General features: G+C 39.5%; 1 protein-coding gene across 1 annotated transcript in view; it reads left to right on the plus strand.

The window, feature by feature from the left end:
* Positions 1-16,767, plus strand: part of SHANK2 (SH3 and multiple ankyrin repeat domains 2) — a 278,930-nt gene that overhangs the window by 16,694 nt on the left and 245,469 nt on the right. The window contains exons 3-4 of the mRNA XM_058861253.1: positions 1,469-1,538; positions 15,084-15,303. Of these exons, the coding sequence (XP_058717236.1) occupies positions 15,100-15,303 (204 nt within the window). The 5' untranslated portion in view covers positions 1,469-1,538; positions 15,084-15,099. The remainder of the gene's footprint in view (positions 1-1,468; positions 1,539-15,083; positions 15,304-16,767) is intronic.

Raw genomic sequence — 16,767 nt, forward strand, 5'->3', positions numbered from 1 at the left:
TAAATCATTCCTAAAGGCAACAAAGCCTGGTCTTGGAATATGTTGAGCTGATGTGTCAGCATTTGAGAGCAGCTTTGGAAAGTTTCCTCTCTGATATATCAGTCTCAGCTTATTCTTCCTATCTCTGAATTCATTTAGAAACTGAAAGCTGGTGTGCGTAAAAGATAGAATTCTAAAGTAGAAGCAGTTTATCCCATTTCAGAGACTAAGAAACCTGTTAGGTCAGTTTATTTTGCTTTACTGTCAACTTGCTGACTTCTTTCCTTGCACAGATTCTGGTTTTTGCCTTGTGAGAAACAGCTGCTGAACTTTTTACCTACCTTTCCTATAGCCCCAGTGATCATGGAGATCACATTTTTATCTCCCACCCTAAAAATGCAAAACCTCAGGGCTTAATCTCAAACACAGCTGACGCTGGTACAAAATACAGTAGTTCAGTGTGGAAAATGTCCTTCAACAGTTTCTTTCGTTGCTGCTGAAAGAACAAAATCACACAGGTACTGGAGACAGACATGCAAGTATTTTCTTTCTACTCATAACATTTTGGATAGGAATGTTTACTTTTAGTGAAATATGTCAAAGTCTATATTTAAAATAAAGAATGGGTTTAAATACACTGAAAGTATAATAATTCAGCAGTATTTTCTGATGGAGAACCATACAGACGAGTATAACAAAAAGTAGAGTTAGTCAAACTTGCAGTTGCAGTGGAAAAACCTGGATTTTGCCTTCCATTTATATCTGTAAAAAGAGGAAAATATGTAACAGAAAAGAATTTTGTTTAGCATGAGCTTCTAATCATCAATGAAGGCAATGAAATTTGAATCCAGTCATGCACACTTGGGAGCAAAGCTAGATACGGATACCTGGATGCATGCTATGTCCAGAGCTGGACTGGGATGCTCAGCACATGTTTGCTGATTTGGTGAATCTCTCTGGGGGCCTGCAGACAGCAGACTCTAATTTGAGGATCTCAGGTGGACTTGGAGAGGCAAAACCAAGCATTTTGCTGCTTGTAGTTGGGCTGTTCAGCAGATGCACATTCCTGGGATGCTCAGAGCTTTGGCAAGACTTAAATCAAGGAAGATGTTTGTGGGAAACAGCAGAGTAGCACCTTTCACCTTCTGTCAGATCTGGCCTGAAATGATGTCTTTCTTGATAACCAGAAGAGCCTATTTTTGTCTGAGTGCTGACTTCATACTGCCAGAAGCACTCTGGAGTGAGTGAAGCCATGGCAGGCTCTGCCCTTGCAAAGCTATGCATAATATTTATGTTAGGAGTATGAGGAATACTTTGGAAATTTGCAATGTAGTAAAATTCCTCTCTCCTTCTCCCATCAAAATCTCCTTTGTGGAGAAAAAAAATCTCCTTGAGCATTTCTGCTTTACAGCATTTAAATAGGGTGGCCATTGGGTTACAATTTCTTTCTTCAGCTATGAATCTTTTTATCTTTCTGTGTTTTCTTCAGGAATCTGAGATGAAAGAAAACTAGATTCTGATGATCATCTTGACACTGTTGCTGTCACCTGTGTTGACAGGTAAGTGTGCCAAGCTGGTTTTGGAGTGAAAATGTTTGAATTATTTGTGTCAGGTGGGCAAAGGTACAGTTACACTCCAGGACCTCAACTGTGGGTGGTGCTGGATTCTGCAAAGGTGAGTTTTTCAACAAACAGGTGGTCAAAAATGTGTCCAAAATCTTATCTCCAGAAAGGAAACAGTTCCTCCTTCTGCTTTATAGTGGTGGGTGGGTTACAAAAATGAACCTAGAGCAGAGGAATTTGCAGTTGAATTGCAGCCTGGAGTGAAGATGGCTGGAAGATCTTGTTGACTTTTATCCTCCTCCTCTCCAAAGTAACTGAAATATGAACTACCAGGTAGACTGAAGTTTTCATACTTGTGTTAGACATGACAACCCCCCTGTTTTTATCTAGGAGCAATTTATTAATGAGATCCCTGCAAATTTGCAGCTGATGTTAGGACTGGATGAAGAATTTCTTGGATTTTGTACAGTTAGGTGAGAACTGATGGAATCGAGCCTTTTATGGTGCAGCCCAATCATATTTCTTTTATTTCTTTTACCTTACCTAAATGCTGCATTTTCAGTGTTTCCTATTAATAAAGACTTCTAGTCCCTACATTTATTATAAATGTCTATCTTTGCTTTTCTCTGATTCTTTCAAAACACAGTCTAAAAAGTTTTGGCAGCACTCTGGAGATCACTTAGAACTTCTTATGCAGAGCAATTTCTTGAAGTAACATCACTTTCTTGGCTTCCAGTTCAATCATTACAAAATAAATTGAAGCATGAAACTCAGGAATCAGGAAACTAGAATAAAAAGGACACTGATTGAAGCTTAGGTTTTCTTTGGTGAAGCATGATGCTTCTGTATGATCTGAAAACTAAAAAACTCATTTTCTCTGTGATAAAAGTAACTGAAGGTTCCTTTTCTTGCACTGGCTGCTGCAGGTGTCTGTGTCAATGTGCATTTATGAACACAGATCAAGGATTAGATAGTGAGTCCTAACAGTGCCTTTGGATGAGCACTGGAAGGAGAATGAAAATACAAAAATTATGTAAAATGTGTCAGATGGATTGCTGTAAAGTGTGTGGTTACATGAAGCAGTATAATTTCGATCAGTAGTCTGTAAAAACGGAAAAAGGAGAAATAGATTTTAAAAATGTGTTTTCCTCAAAGCTCAGCCCACTGAATTCCTAGATTATCAGGACATTTAATAATTGACTGACTGCTTCTGTGGTAGGGCCCCTATCAAAGATAAGCACACCAATCTAAAGAGAAACAGGTGTGCAAATTTGGATTTTAAGTGTTATGTTTGACAGTGTGTTGAGTTGATGGGAATAACTGTGTTCTATTGGCTGAAATGCTTAAATTTGCAGGGACATCTTCCACTATCTCACAGGATGCTCCAAGCCCCATCCAGCCTGTCCTTGGACACTTCCAAGGATCCAGGGGCAGCCACACCTTCTCTGGGCACCCAGTGCCAGGCCCTCACCAGCTCCTGAGTAAAGAATTTCTTCCTAATCTAAATATCCTGTCTTTCAGTTTAAAACCATTCCCCCGTGTCCTGTCATTGTCTGCCTGTGGGAAAAGCCACTTTCATTCTTTTATATAAGCCCCCTTTAAGAAGCATGTAAGAAAATTCAGCTGATATGGAAAAGCGGTCACTCTCCATGTGTGACTGAAAAACCAAATGGAGAAGTTTGGATTTATTAAGAACTGCAGAAAACTTTTGAGGTGAGGCAGCTAATGATGGCAAGTGTGAAAAAAACCCCAAAACCTGACACGGTTCTGCCGGGGCCCGGGCTAGCTCTGAGAACACTCTGGCTCACTCTGCCCCAGGAGTGGGGAACAGCCTGGGTAGGGTTTGATCCCAGAGCTGAACCTTTTGAGCCACAAGCTCAACAAGGGCAGGGTAATGACCTCAGTCAGGATCAGGTAAAGGAGGAGGATGAGGAAGAGGCTCTCTGAGGTTCCAGGAACAGGATGATTGCCAAAGAGGATCAGGGACAGAAGAGCCCCAAGCACTGCTGTGCTCGGGATTTTATACAGCAGTAACTCAGGGAAAGTTTGGGAATAAAGGGTTGGGTTTACAATGATGGGCAGTCAGGGGAGGATACAACTCTTAGGGGTAAACCAACTTGGGAGGAACTGGGGGGCGCACAAGAATGAACTATATAACTGACAAGCTTAAACATACAACTACAAATAAACACTTGCTGCAACAAAAACCAACTGCAAGGGAAGCTACATAAAAGCTGTGGGAAAACATTAAGCAGACATAAAACCTAACAGCAAATCTCTTTTTAATGCTTCTTTTCTTTAAAAGCATGAAAAAAAAGCATTTCTAGTTTTATGTTAATGCTGAAAAGGGCTTTTCTTGTGTGGGATCTGCCTCCTTCATTCCTGAAAACGACAAAGCAGAGAGGAGGTTTTGTAAATCTCATTAATGAGTATGTCCTGAAGAGTTTGGTTCACATGATGGGCTTAATTATTGCCTTCCCTGCTCAGCTGCATTACAGGGAGAACAGAGCTGCCTGGATGCTGTTCCTCCCCTCTGACCAGGTGCAGGCACAGTTAGGTTTGGCAGCATCAGCAGCAGCATCAGGAAATGAGCTTTGCATCACAGCTGTTCCCACCAGCGACCCACCTGAAGACACCGGAGGAGCAAAGTGAGGGGTGCCTCCTACAGAGTCAGCCCAGCCCCCAGTTTTATAGAAACCCAGGAGCCTTTCCAAGCACAGTGTTCCTGGGCATTACTGCTTGTCATTCCTAGGAAGTCATGGTTACATGTGGGTGTCCTTCACAAAGGTTCTGTCAAATCCTCTATAGCTCCTTTGGAAAATTTAATAAAATCTTTTCCTAAATACTTTCTCTGTAGCAGAAAGTGATAGTAGTATGCCTGGAGTGCAAAGTGATGCTGGTTTTCTCATTAGGATTATTTTCTATCCTGATTCAATCAAATTTCTTTTTTTTTTTTTTGTAAGTGCTTTTATATTCAGTTTGCATATCTTGATTAGATTGTGATAATTTCCATGGCTGAAATCTCCGAAGTGTGCTGTCAAGAATTTATAAATGGTAATGAATTCACTTAATTAGGACTTCCAGGAGTACAATCAACATGAAATCTAGTCAATTAGAAAGAAATCTGTTTAAAGTATTTCTGGTTTTCCAACAGCCTCATTTGAGGCCTTACTTTACCTGGGACTGAATTAGAGACCTACACAGACAGGTAGAAAATACACTTTATAAAAAATCACTGTAAAGAGGTATAAATGAATCCAGAAACTTAGGTGATGCTGAAATTTGCCTGAATCTCCATTATAAACTAAGTTGCACGGCCACCAGGTGGAGAAAAGTTATGGTACCAGCTGTGACTTGACACTCTTCAGACCACATCTTGCACCTTGTGTCCAGATCTGGACCCACCACAGAACAGGAAAGATATGGACAAACTGGAGCAGGTTCTGTGGGGGGCCACCAAGAAAAAGGAGGCTGGAATATTGTCCTGCAAGGAGAGGATGAGGTAAGCCTGGAAAAGAGCTGGCTTCAGTGAGATTTTCGAGGCAGGATTGGATAAAAGCATGAGCAACCCAAGCAGATCTCATTGCTGGACCTCCTCTGAGCAAGAGGTTGAAATAAAGACCTCCAGAGATCCCTGTGACCCAAATGACTTGGTGATTCTCTGAGTTTGAGGCACAGCAAAGAATCCAGGTCGTTGTGCCCAGGGAGGCTGATTTCATTTTGATTCTGCATTGAGAGGGGGATATTTCAGAAAAACAGCTTTGTTGGTATCCTAAACTGTGTCTAAATTAAAAATATTGTGAGCATCTAACCCTGGGTGATTTTGCACACTATTTATTTTTAATATTAAATTCCAAACTAAACCTGGAATTTAAATACCAAAAACTGGAAGAGTTTATGAATCTGTATTTTCACACAGTAAAGACTTCCTGTCTTTTGTTTCCTTTTGCCGAATGGTCACAAACATGGATCTCATTCTGTTTTCTTCTTGCCTAAGAAGTGATATTTTATTTCTTGAGCTGTTTACTGAAGGTAATAATTAAACCTCGGTAATCAATGAGGAAACTGGCTCTTTTAATCAGTTTAATTGGGTTGATTGCCTAATTTTTGTCTGGCTATAATTTGGTAGAAATTAGTATCGTATCTGTATAATGAATTGAATCAAAAATATCAAAGGTCAAGAAAATAAATTATTTCTCAGTTATTCTACGGAGTCACTGTGCTGCCTGGGTCAGTTTGGCAGGTCACTTAAACTTTCTAAGCCTGCAGAAATTTTTTCCAGTCTACCATCACCAACCTTCATCTAAAAAATCCTAAAGAATGTCCTTGGTTGTGCCATGATCGCAGGCTGGAGTGTAAATTAAAGTCTTGGAGTATAAATTATGCTTACCTTGGGTTGGAAAATAGCCGGGGAAGATGCAGGTAAGGTCAGCAGAGTTCCTTTTTCAAAATTACCTCTGAAAAAAAAAAAAAAATAAAGGGAAGTTTTTCTGCAATTAAGAAAAGCCTAGAGACCATTTGGCCCTGGCAAACAGGAATATTCACTGTAGACAGACACAGATGGGCAGAGGGATGGTGAGGACAAGGCACGTGGCTGTACTTGCAGTGCTTGGAGTTTGGCTAAACCAAGGGCTGCTCACCTGCCCTGTTTCTCTTCCATCCTTTTTGGATCACCGTTTGTTTGTTGTTTCCCCCTGGATTAAGGAAAGAAATGAAGCTGGTGTGAAGGCCAGGGAAAATCTCCCCCTACAGGCTCTTTGGCAAAGGACTGGCCCAGAACAGCAGACCTGGAGTCTGAGCTCTCTGCCCCCAGATCCCACCTGTAGACACTTGGTGTCCTCTGCAAACCTCAAGGGGTGTTTCCTGCTGAGTTGAAACTGAAATAAATTCATTGAAACTAAATTAGAAAAAAACCCCGACATACACAAGGAGAAACAGTAATAGATTTTATTTGTTTTACCAGCTCTCAACCAAAGATAACTCGTCCTTTTATAAGAAAAACAGAGCATCTATTTGAGAGGACACAGTCTTAAGCTGCACCAAGGGAAATATAGGTTGGCTATTAGGAAAAAGTTTTTTACGGAAAGAGTGACAAAGTACTGGAATGGTCTGTCTGGGGAGGTGGTGGAGTCAGCATCCCTGGATGTGTTTAAAAAAGACTGGATGTGGCACTCGGTGACATGGTTTACTTGTGGTGTTGGGGCATGGGTTGGACTCGATGATCTCGAAGGTTTCTTCCAACCTAGTGATTCTGTGATATTTGAAGCTTTGCCTTTTTTTGGCTGGCATGTTATTCCATTGATTAAACTAAAGAAAACAATGAAACTGTTTCTGTCAACACAGCAAATAAAATGACATAGTAGCCCTCACCAGGATCACATCTGAGGAAAATTCAGGTTAAACTTCATAGCAAACTCTAAATGCTAACCTGTGTGCAAGGAGGAGAGGGAATCTGCTTTATCTGCTCTCAGGGCTTGATCTAATCTACATAACAAGACACCAGCAGTGCTTCTCTTTTAACATTTAATGCTGTTTGTATTTGAATTATCAGAAAAAAATGTTTTATGAGTAAAGAGGAAAGAGGTTGATAAGCATCAAATGCAAATTAACAAGCAACAAAGCTGCTTTGTCCATCGGGGATGTGAAATGGAGGTAAATATGTTCAACAAGCTTTGATTTTTTTCCCAGACTCCCGTTGTAAATCTTTTTAAATTCTCTTATGTCCTTTCCCTTCCAACATATCATAATCTTTTTGATATTTACGTAGCTAAGTGCAAGCAGAGGCTGGGAGCAGAAAGGCTGGAAGATAAAATGTCTTGCCCTACATGCTTCTGTTTGTTAAGGAAATTTAATGGGCACCCTAAAATGACCATTTTATCCATCTATTTAGAAATAGACAGTGACTATTAAAAATTGAAGTGGTGTAATACTCCAACATTGCTTCAAGAACATGTCATAACTACTCACATTGTAGCATTCTTGGTTTGGAAAACTGAAGGGGAATTTTTTCTTTCAGTTAGTGCATCTGCAGTTTATTTTGTTGTAGAAAACTTCCAGGATGGGGCTATCACAGCTGCTCTGGGCAACCAGTGCCTGCCCACCTTCACAATAAAGAATTTGTTTGTAATATTTTATGTAAAAGCTGTCATGTTATGCAGAAATGCCTTTCTGTATCTGGAATTGGATTAAACTATAACCTTTTCCGTGTTTCATGTTGCTTTTTCATACTTTGGCTGTTGTTTTGCTCATGAATGCAATGTTGAGTCCAAGAAGACATTGAAGTTTTTGGATGTAAGTCATGTATCCAGAACAACATGCTGGGTGCATTTCCTAAAGCATTTTGTTGTCTTACACCCTATTTGAATGAGTTATTTAGCTGCTACTTATTTAGCTTTTTTGATTTGTTTTTGTTTTGTTTTGGTTTTGTTTTGTTTATCATCTGTTTAAAGTGGTTTAGAATTCTGGATCAATACATACTAAACAGATGAATACTGAATGTTGAATTTACAACTAAGCACATGTAATTTCTGTAGGATCTTATTTAATATTTCAAAGTGATTATTATTTTGCCACAAGTAAACTATAGTTTCCACTGCAAGGAGTATTTAAAGATTGCCTTAGGAGCACTGTTGTCTATCTGTTGGGAAGCACAAGTTCTAATAAATGTGAAAACTAGAGGCCATGCTAAAAACAACTGTAGGAATGAACAGAGCCTGGAAGGTACCTCTGTGGGGCTCACGGGGCTGGGCCTAATTCCTTGTCTGGAAGAAGGACCTTTAAATAAAGGTCAGCCAGAATTGCTCTGGAAACTTTGCAGGGGCTTAAAAGAAGCCACTTAAGAATTTATATTGCCACTGGCAGTTGGCCTTTACTTCAAACTTCCCTGTGCTGGTTAACATTTATAAATACTTCCTATGTTTCCACTATTAATATGTTTGAATAATTTTTTAAACATTTTTAAACATTGTAACCAATTTTACTGCTCCACCCTGTGCTAAATCTTTACACCTGGTTCCTCTTCCTGCCAGCAGGTTCTGTTTTCTCAGGTTGAAATCCTACTTGACATGCTTTTCATGTTAAAATTCCACATCAGACATTCAGAAGCTTTTTTTTTCTCTGCCAGTCTTCCAGCCTTTCTCATTCAGCAAAAGGAGTTGCTTGTCTCCTGTATTTGTTGTACCTATCATTCCCCAAAATGTCTCTTTACATCTACCTGGCTGAACTTCAGCCTTTCCACGGAGATACCATGATCAGCTGAATAGTTTACAGGGAAAATAAATGCTAAGTAGAGGAGACAGAGAACAAAGGAGAAATTTAGCATCCAAAGCTGCTTGGTAATGAAAGAAACTCAAAAAACTACCCTGTATTTGCAGAAATAGGATGCTGGTGTAGATTTTGTGGTTATGCAGCATTGATAATGGTGAAGTACTTATGTTTAAAAATACTAAAATAAAAAAACCACCTGCTTTCAGACCCACTTTAATAATATGATGTTGGCATTTAAGACTCTTCTTGGCAAGTCTGTGCAAATGTACAAGAACAAGAGAATTCAGAAATAAATGCCAGGTTCAACAATTTCTCCACACAATTTTCTTCTTGTTTCCTAAAAAAAAAAAAAATAGGTGGGGTAAAGTGTCACTCTTGAGCCCTGTTGCAAAACAATTCTACACTTGCGCTGATCACCCAGGAGAGAAATCAAGGGCTGCATCAATCTGCTCTTTAACACAGCAGTAAAAATCTCCTGGTGGTGCTGATGAGAACCAGTGAATATGATCATTGACTTTGAATATTGATTTCCAATCAATAATTCAGTTTGGAAGCATGAGATGTCACACTGAGAAACAACAGTTTCAGAGAAAAGTACAGGAGGAATTTTTGCTCATCATTCTCCTACTGTAGTATTAGTATCAGCACTCATCTTCTAACATATTTATCTGAGTGTTTCAGTTATTTAACAAAATTATCAAAAATACATCACCAGGAAGTGAGTTTAAGTGAGGGACTGCTGAATGGAGAATAAAGCTGTGATCGGGGGGGTTGTTGTCCCTATCTGGTGGAGCTGGGAGAACAGGGGAGCTCTGAGTGCCTTGTCTCCCCTGAGGTTTTGCTGTGGATTGTTTAGCACTCCCTGTGCATGTTCCGGCTTTCTTCTTGTAGATATTTTCTTTTTGGTTTTGCATTTGTCTGGCTGAGTTTTGCGTCCGTGGCTTTCAGCTCTGCCCTGGTGTTGGAGTTGTGGAATTTGGGTGCTGATAACATTTCCATTGGCTCAGATGGCTCTGTTTATGGAGATCTCTTTCCTGTCACTTGGGCAGTGGTGTCTCAGATCCACTCCGTGCTGGCAAACATTCATGCTGCCTTTGGGTGAAGTGGTTCTGCCCTTTTCAAGCCGCAGCTCTTCACTTCTGGCCCTGTGCCAATTTTCTCCTGCTGCTTTTGCAAACATTTGTATAGTGATCCAGTTCAGAGGCTTGATGGATGTTGAAACTAACCTCCCAAAAAAAAAAAAAAAAAAAAAAGGAAAGCTGGTGTTTGACCTGGGTTAGTGCTTTGTTTTGCTTGACTGTATTAAAGCAGTCTGGGGACAAGCATGGCGTGCTCTGGGGTGAGAAGGACAGTGAGCTTGTCTTTTGGGAGGCAGTGCTGGTTACTGCCAGCTTTAAAGTTGGAGTGCAGAGGGAGCTTGAACCCATCAAATTGCAAGTTGTCCTTTGGAGTTGGTCTTCAATTCAAATTTTCCTCTGCATGACCTCTCTGCCCAGCCATGGGGAGGTGTGAAATGCATGGTGTGCTCGGACTCAACTTCCCACCTTCAGCTCTGTCTGAAGTCCATTTAGAAAAAAAATCTATTATAATTAGAAAAGAAAATGTTTGATCTTCTCCAGCATTTTAATTTAGTACCTTGTCAAGCTGGTTCTTGAACTGATATAAATAATACTGAATAAAGCCACAGAATCCAAGTGTTGAGAGCTCTGGCTGGTTTTACACAGAGGTCCCTTTCCTGAATAGTTTTCCTTCAGAGTTAATTACTAAATCCCTCTTTCTAGCAGTGACTGTTCCTCTCCCAGCAAACTTTGCTCATAGTCTGGTTCATGGCCTTAGCCCTTGACAGTGCCCACAGGTGTTGTAACTGGCCTGACAGCAGCTGTATGGAGGGCTTCTCCCTGCAGGCAACAGGGCTGCTATTGTGCAAATGAGTGTTTATATAAAAATAGATTGATCTTATCTTGACTAGGAGCCAGTGACCCCTGAATTCGAAACCTTGCTCTGAGACCTGGCCTTAGTGGCCTTGGACAAGACATTTGGTTCTTGCACCTCAGCTGTGTTTTAGGGACAAACAAGACCAGGAGGGTTTGGTACTTTGCAGGGTCAACAAAAATCATACAGAGCTATAATTATGCCAAAGATTTTCGAACATAGTTTTTATTGTGGGTTTATCTGATAATACATGGATGTTCAATGAAAATCCCCTGTCCGGTGTGTCTCCCTATCGATGATATTTTAAACCCTTTCACATCAAGGTTACAATATCTAAGATACAAATAAATGTAAACATATATATTTATTAAATTCCTTTTGTGTGATGTTTAACAACCTTAAGTGCAGAAGCTCAGGACTTCTGAACAATGAACCAATACGATTATGCAGAAGCCATTTATTGTTTACATTACGCACTTATTAATAGATTCTAAAACTACTGTTCACATGATTATGCAGTACTTGATTGGTGCCTCTATCTTGTCCACACATTCAGCACACACTTCTCAGGTTATACGATTGGTCACTGTCCAAGTGTTTAACTGCCCCTGTTATCTGGTTCTTGTGGTCTTGTTTTTCTGCTTTTCAGCCTCTTCTTTCTTATTTTAGAATAATTTATGTCTCAGCAACCTTGATGAATTCTAGAGGGTCTGACAAGAAATTCTACAGACAGTTTGGCTGGAGCACACTATGGCCTAAGTTGTTCAGATACATTGCAACTCTTAAGTCTCCAAAGAATAGATTAATCTGTTGCTGCTCTGGGTTTTTCCCCTGCTGTGTATGTTTGCGCTCACTGGAGCACACCTTTCACCCAGAGAGTGAGCTATGGGAGTTGAATTTTTTCCTGTTTGTTAGCCTGTGCACTGTTTAATTCCAGCCTTTTACAATGTTCTTGTAGGGTTTTTTTAAATTATTTTTTAGAGAAAAAGGCAGTTTGATGGTCATGGTTTGGACTGTTTCAAACTCTCCTTAATGGTGTGGTGGCAGCAAATGGCAGAATAAGAAATTCCAGCAGATTTTGTGAAAGCTGCGGGCTGGACAGAGAAAAAACAAATCTAAAAATAGCATCTGTAAAGGGAAGGCAGCAGTCTGAGCTCTGCTTCTTTCATCTGGCCTGTTGGTCTGAGAAACATCACCTGGCCATAGCCCCAGAGGCTGGGTGCACATCCTGCTGTTCCTGCTGAGCTAAAGGGCAAGGTGCTGGGGGAAATGTCCAATAATAAGGGGAGCTTAAAGCCATCCTTTCACTCCTTGATCTTTCTGCTTTTCTGTGGCCTTCATGTGTCAAAAGGGGTGTTTAACCAGCTGCAGCTTACACTTGCTTTGCTTAGGGGATGTACAGAGGCCAGGGCAGGACAGTGCATGGAGCTGGGACACACTTGGTGTCTCGGAGTTGAGAAATGTGGACAGAGGACATGAAGTGGGACAAACCTTGTTGGCGTGACACGTTTCGTTCTGTGTTTACTGCAAAGATGATAATGACATCTGATTTAATTTACAGAAAGTCTTGTCAGCACCTAGCACTTCTCTACACCAAAAGCAGCCACAGACAAAACACGGTCAGTTTAACTGTAGGAATCCTATGATCTGTTGGGTTTTGGGTTTGTTTTTTTTTTAAGAAAAGGAAAAAAGGCATCCCAGACAATCATGATGAGTCTAATCTATGTTTCAGCCATATTGAACCAATAAATTTCCAGCTAGGAATTAGGAACCTGGGATGCAATATTTTCATGGGTTATACAAGTATTAATTAGTAAGCCAGGCAACCTGCCTCATTTTCCTGATGTAATAAGTTTGGTTGTGGAAAAATCTTTTGGAATATCCTTGGGATATTCCAAAAGATAACACCTTCCATGTGGGAAGCCAGTGGTTCTGGTTAACAAATGGTGGGATCTTCCATCTCCACACAACTTGAACCAAACAAATTGCCAGTTTCTCTAGTATTCAAATAGTCTTGTTTAAAAAATCATGCTTAAATGATCTGTTTCTCCACTGTGCTGGTGGGGCCCATATCCTGTTCATTTTGCCACTGTGGATACAGACTTTTATTATCCTTTCTGTGCTTACTTGTGCATTATTTTCCAGAAGATTAGGTGTCTTGTGCCTTGTTGACATATTTCCAAGGAGTTCCTTGTCCCACTATTTATTAAACTTAAAGGCTTGATTCCTGGGAACTGGTTCTTCAGCTGAAGATTTCCCTTTCTTATTCTAGAATGAGATATTCCTGGGAAGTTTTTGCATGAAAATCCTCTTACCAAAACCTGGGGAAGTTTTTTTCTCCTAACTCAACTCTTTTTTTGGCTGCTGTATAACTGCAGTTTACTGGTCTCTGTCAAATCCACTGCCCTGGAATGTATTGCACTCTCAGTTTGCTTTAGGGACAGACAAACCACATGATGGTCTTTATGTCTTAATCCTGACACTCACTGGCCTGTACCTCTTCTGCCCTTAAATTCTTTGTATTTCCCTGCTGTATTTTGGGTTCATGTCTTTTAGCAGTGGCAGATAAACAGAGAAGCCACAGAAATGTTTATGATTTTTATTGAATTAAGGTGCTTCGGAGAGCAGCATTAATCTACAGTTCAGTGAAGCAGCAAAAAAATGAAATACTCCCTGCAGAGTTTTCCTTTGTAAATAGAGCCTTGCATTAAGCTGCTGTGAACTGGCTTGCTTTCAGATTTCTGAATGCACTGGTTTTGTCTTCATTAGTGATTATAACTGAGGGTAATAACACTGGAATTATCCTTAATCAGAAACAACAATAAGGCTTGATGATGTGGGGATGTGATGTGATGTGCTGTGGGAGTGCATGTCCTTGACCTCCAGCCTCAGGCCTGACTCACCACTGCTCGGCCAACATATGGATGCCTTAAAATGGGAAATGACAGTGGCAGCCTTTGGTCCCTGCTCTGGAGTTACTGCTGGGACAGTGACTGGGCAATGGAGAGGGAATGATTTGAACTAAATTGGCTTAAACTAAAGTGTTAGACACAGTGGTAAAAAATGTTCTTTTATCCCTTGCTCTTGTTTGACTTTATTTACTTTGGATGATCTGGCTGAGAGATCAGCATAGAAAATGTGCATTTGGATACTTCAGTACAGTCACCTGGTTTATGAGTGACTTTGGTCAAATCACTTCACCCTTCCATGCTCCACTTTTGCTATACTGTCTTTATTTAAATGTGAGCTGATAGTGGAATTGCTTGTTTGGCTCTTCATTGATGTATTTATTTATTAAATTTTATTTTTCTTTTAACTGAATTTTTTATTTTGCATTAAAAAGCAGAGGAATTGTCTTGGAAGATTACTCACAGGAGAAAAAGAAAAATAATAATACATTTTTCTGGCCTCCTAAACCTGAAAAATTATATGATGTCCAAGCACTGCAGAGTTTATTGCTGGTCTTTTCTGTTTTTTTCCACTGTAAATGTTTTCCTCCATTCTATTTTCTTCCATTCTATTTTTCCATAGAATAATAATTTTCATATCCTGGAATAATCTTGTGGGAAAAAAAAAAAATTCTTTTGCTCTTCTCTTTTCTTCTTAGGTGCAAAAGCCTAGAAGGAAAATGTTCTGCTGTTCTTAGTGTGAGATCCCTGATTACAAATGTCTTTAGTCTGGAATAAACATGACTTTCATTTTAGCCTAAGCTATATTACAGATTAAAACTGCTTCTAAACTCTGAGTACCTATAATGGACAGATTTGGGTGGTGTTGGTTTAAAGGCATGTTGTGTGAGCCACAAACCAGAGAGCAGCATGTGTCTGTCTGGCTCCCTGTAGGATTTAATTGTTTGGTTGGTTCCACTATTTGGGAATATTGACTTTTATGAATGCCTCCCCTGTGCAGATTTTTGATGTACTGGGTGATGTTAGTTTAGCATTTACATTAATTCCCTGAAATGTCTTTTCACTTGGAGGAGGAGGCTTCAAAGCCAGACCTAGCTCTTAGTACAGTTTACAGCGGTGCTGGGTAGCATAGGACTGGGTAATTATGCTGTTTTTTCTGGATCCTTTGGGAGGTTGGGTGTGCCTGGGAAGGAAGGTCATCTTCTTTTTTATTAATCTCTTTTCCTTCTCCTGCCCTTCCTCTTCTCAAGTAAATTGGTAGCCAGATTTATACTCTGCCTACCCACATAATTGACAGAAAGAAATAAAAGGAAAAAAAACATAAAACTTCCTTGTTAAATGCATGTTATTTCCAAGAAAAAAAAAATTGTAGCTGATTCATTTTGAAGACTTGAACTGTAACTTATTTTTTATTTTTTCTCCTTTTTATTGGCAGGAAAAGAAACTTTAACATGCCTCGTAGCCCCACATCAAGTGAAGATGAAATGGCACAAAGCTTCTCTGACTATTCTGTTGAGTCTGAATCAGACAGCTCCAAAGAAGAAACTATTTATGACACAATTAGAGCAACTGCAGAAAAGCCAAGCAGCAGAATGGAAGATAGTCAGAGCAACACTTTAGTGATTCGAATTATCATACCTGACCTGCAGCAAACGGTAAGGCAGAGTGCACTTCAGTTAAACAAAGTGAAATTAATGATTAGCTTTGCTGGCTTCAATCTGTTTCCTTTTCTTACTTTCTTTTTTGACATATTACAGACAAAATTAATGTTTTATTTTAGTGTCTATGCTTCATACCCCAGTGGTTTATTTGACTGGTTGCCTGAACTAAAGTCACCATCCCTTCCAAGAGAGTGGATTTAATGTGTTAACCTGATGGAAGCCATGTTCATAAAGCAAAATATCTCTCTGATCTGCATTCAGAGATTTTGGGTAAAAGAAAGAGACTTAGGAATCCATAATCTCATCAGAAGATGAAGAATTAATCGAAAAATTACGTATTTTATACATATATATATATTTATATATATATGGCTTTTCTAGTCCTCATAAGTTTGTGATTGACATAAGACTGGGGTCCTGCAAGAGGTCATCAATTTGTCTTTCTTTACTATATTTATTGTCTTCCTCTGTCACCCTGCCACCCAAAAAACATCCCTTTTAGAAAGCTTGTAGCTTTTACAGTGTAAAGATGAGGAAAGAAAAGCACAAATAAACCTTTCCTTCCTCCTTTGCTGCCGTGCCTTTATTACAGGGTGTAGTAAAATGTGTTTCTGTACCTTCCACCCAGAGAAACCAAACAAGTGCTGTTATAGGAATAACAGTGTCATGCTGGAAAAGATCTTGGGAGAGACTGATTCCACCTAAAACACTATTTGTCCAAGTTTGTCATTAATTATCTGAATTACCCTGGTCTCCTTGAATGCTGCTGTCTGGATTTTCACTGATGGCACCAGTCTTTTGAAATTTCCAAGATGATCCATTTTATGGATGTGAGCCATATACATCACTCTGTGCTGACATGTAAGAGCTACATCATGCCCTGCTGCCATCGAAGATCTATCTCAGATGAAACTTTCTTTTTTCTTAATTAAGTTCATTTTTAGAATGATAGAGATGAGCTGGCTGCAGCCTGACAGGGAAGAGCTGTTTTGACAGTGTTCCCTCAGGTATGGTTCTGGAGGTCTTTTTTGATGATCTTACCAGCTTGCTCTATCTGTGACCCTATCAATGAATAGATCCATGGAAATGGAAGGGAAATACTAGCTTTTCTTGCTACATTTCCTCTGCTGTTAAAACAACAGGAAATATAGTAGCTTCCTGAAGCCCTCTTATTTAATTTCTCTGGTTTTTAGATCAATAAGTTATTTATTGACACTATCAAGACAATTTTTAAATTAATTTTATCATTTGTTCATTTTTATTGCTTTTCTTTTTGTATTTCTTTTTCCTTTTCAATAAACTTTTCATGAAAAGTAACTGAATCATTTTAAGCAGTTCTAAAGCAGCTGATGTATTTCTTATTTAATTTATCAGCCCACAAACTCTTTGTGCAGGACAGGGAAACCTGGATTCAGGTTAGCAAACAGGAATATTGGTGGATTAAATGTAGCAGAGCAA

Source organism: Poecile atricapillus, chromosome 1 (assembly GCF_030490865.1).
Source record: "Poecile atricapillus isolate bPoeAtr1 chromosome 1, bPoeAtr1.hap1, whole genome shotgun sequence".
NCBI lineage: Eukaryota > Metazoa > Chordata > Aves > Passeriformes > Paridae > Poecile > Poecile atricapillus.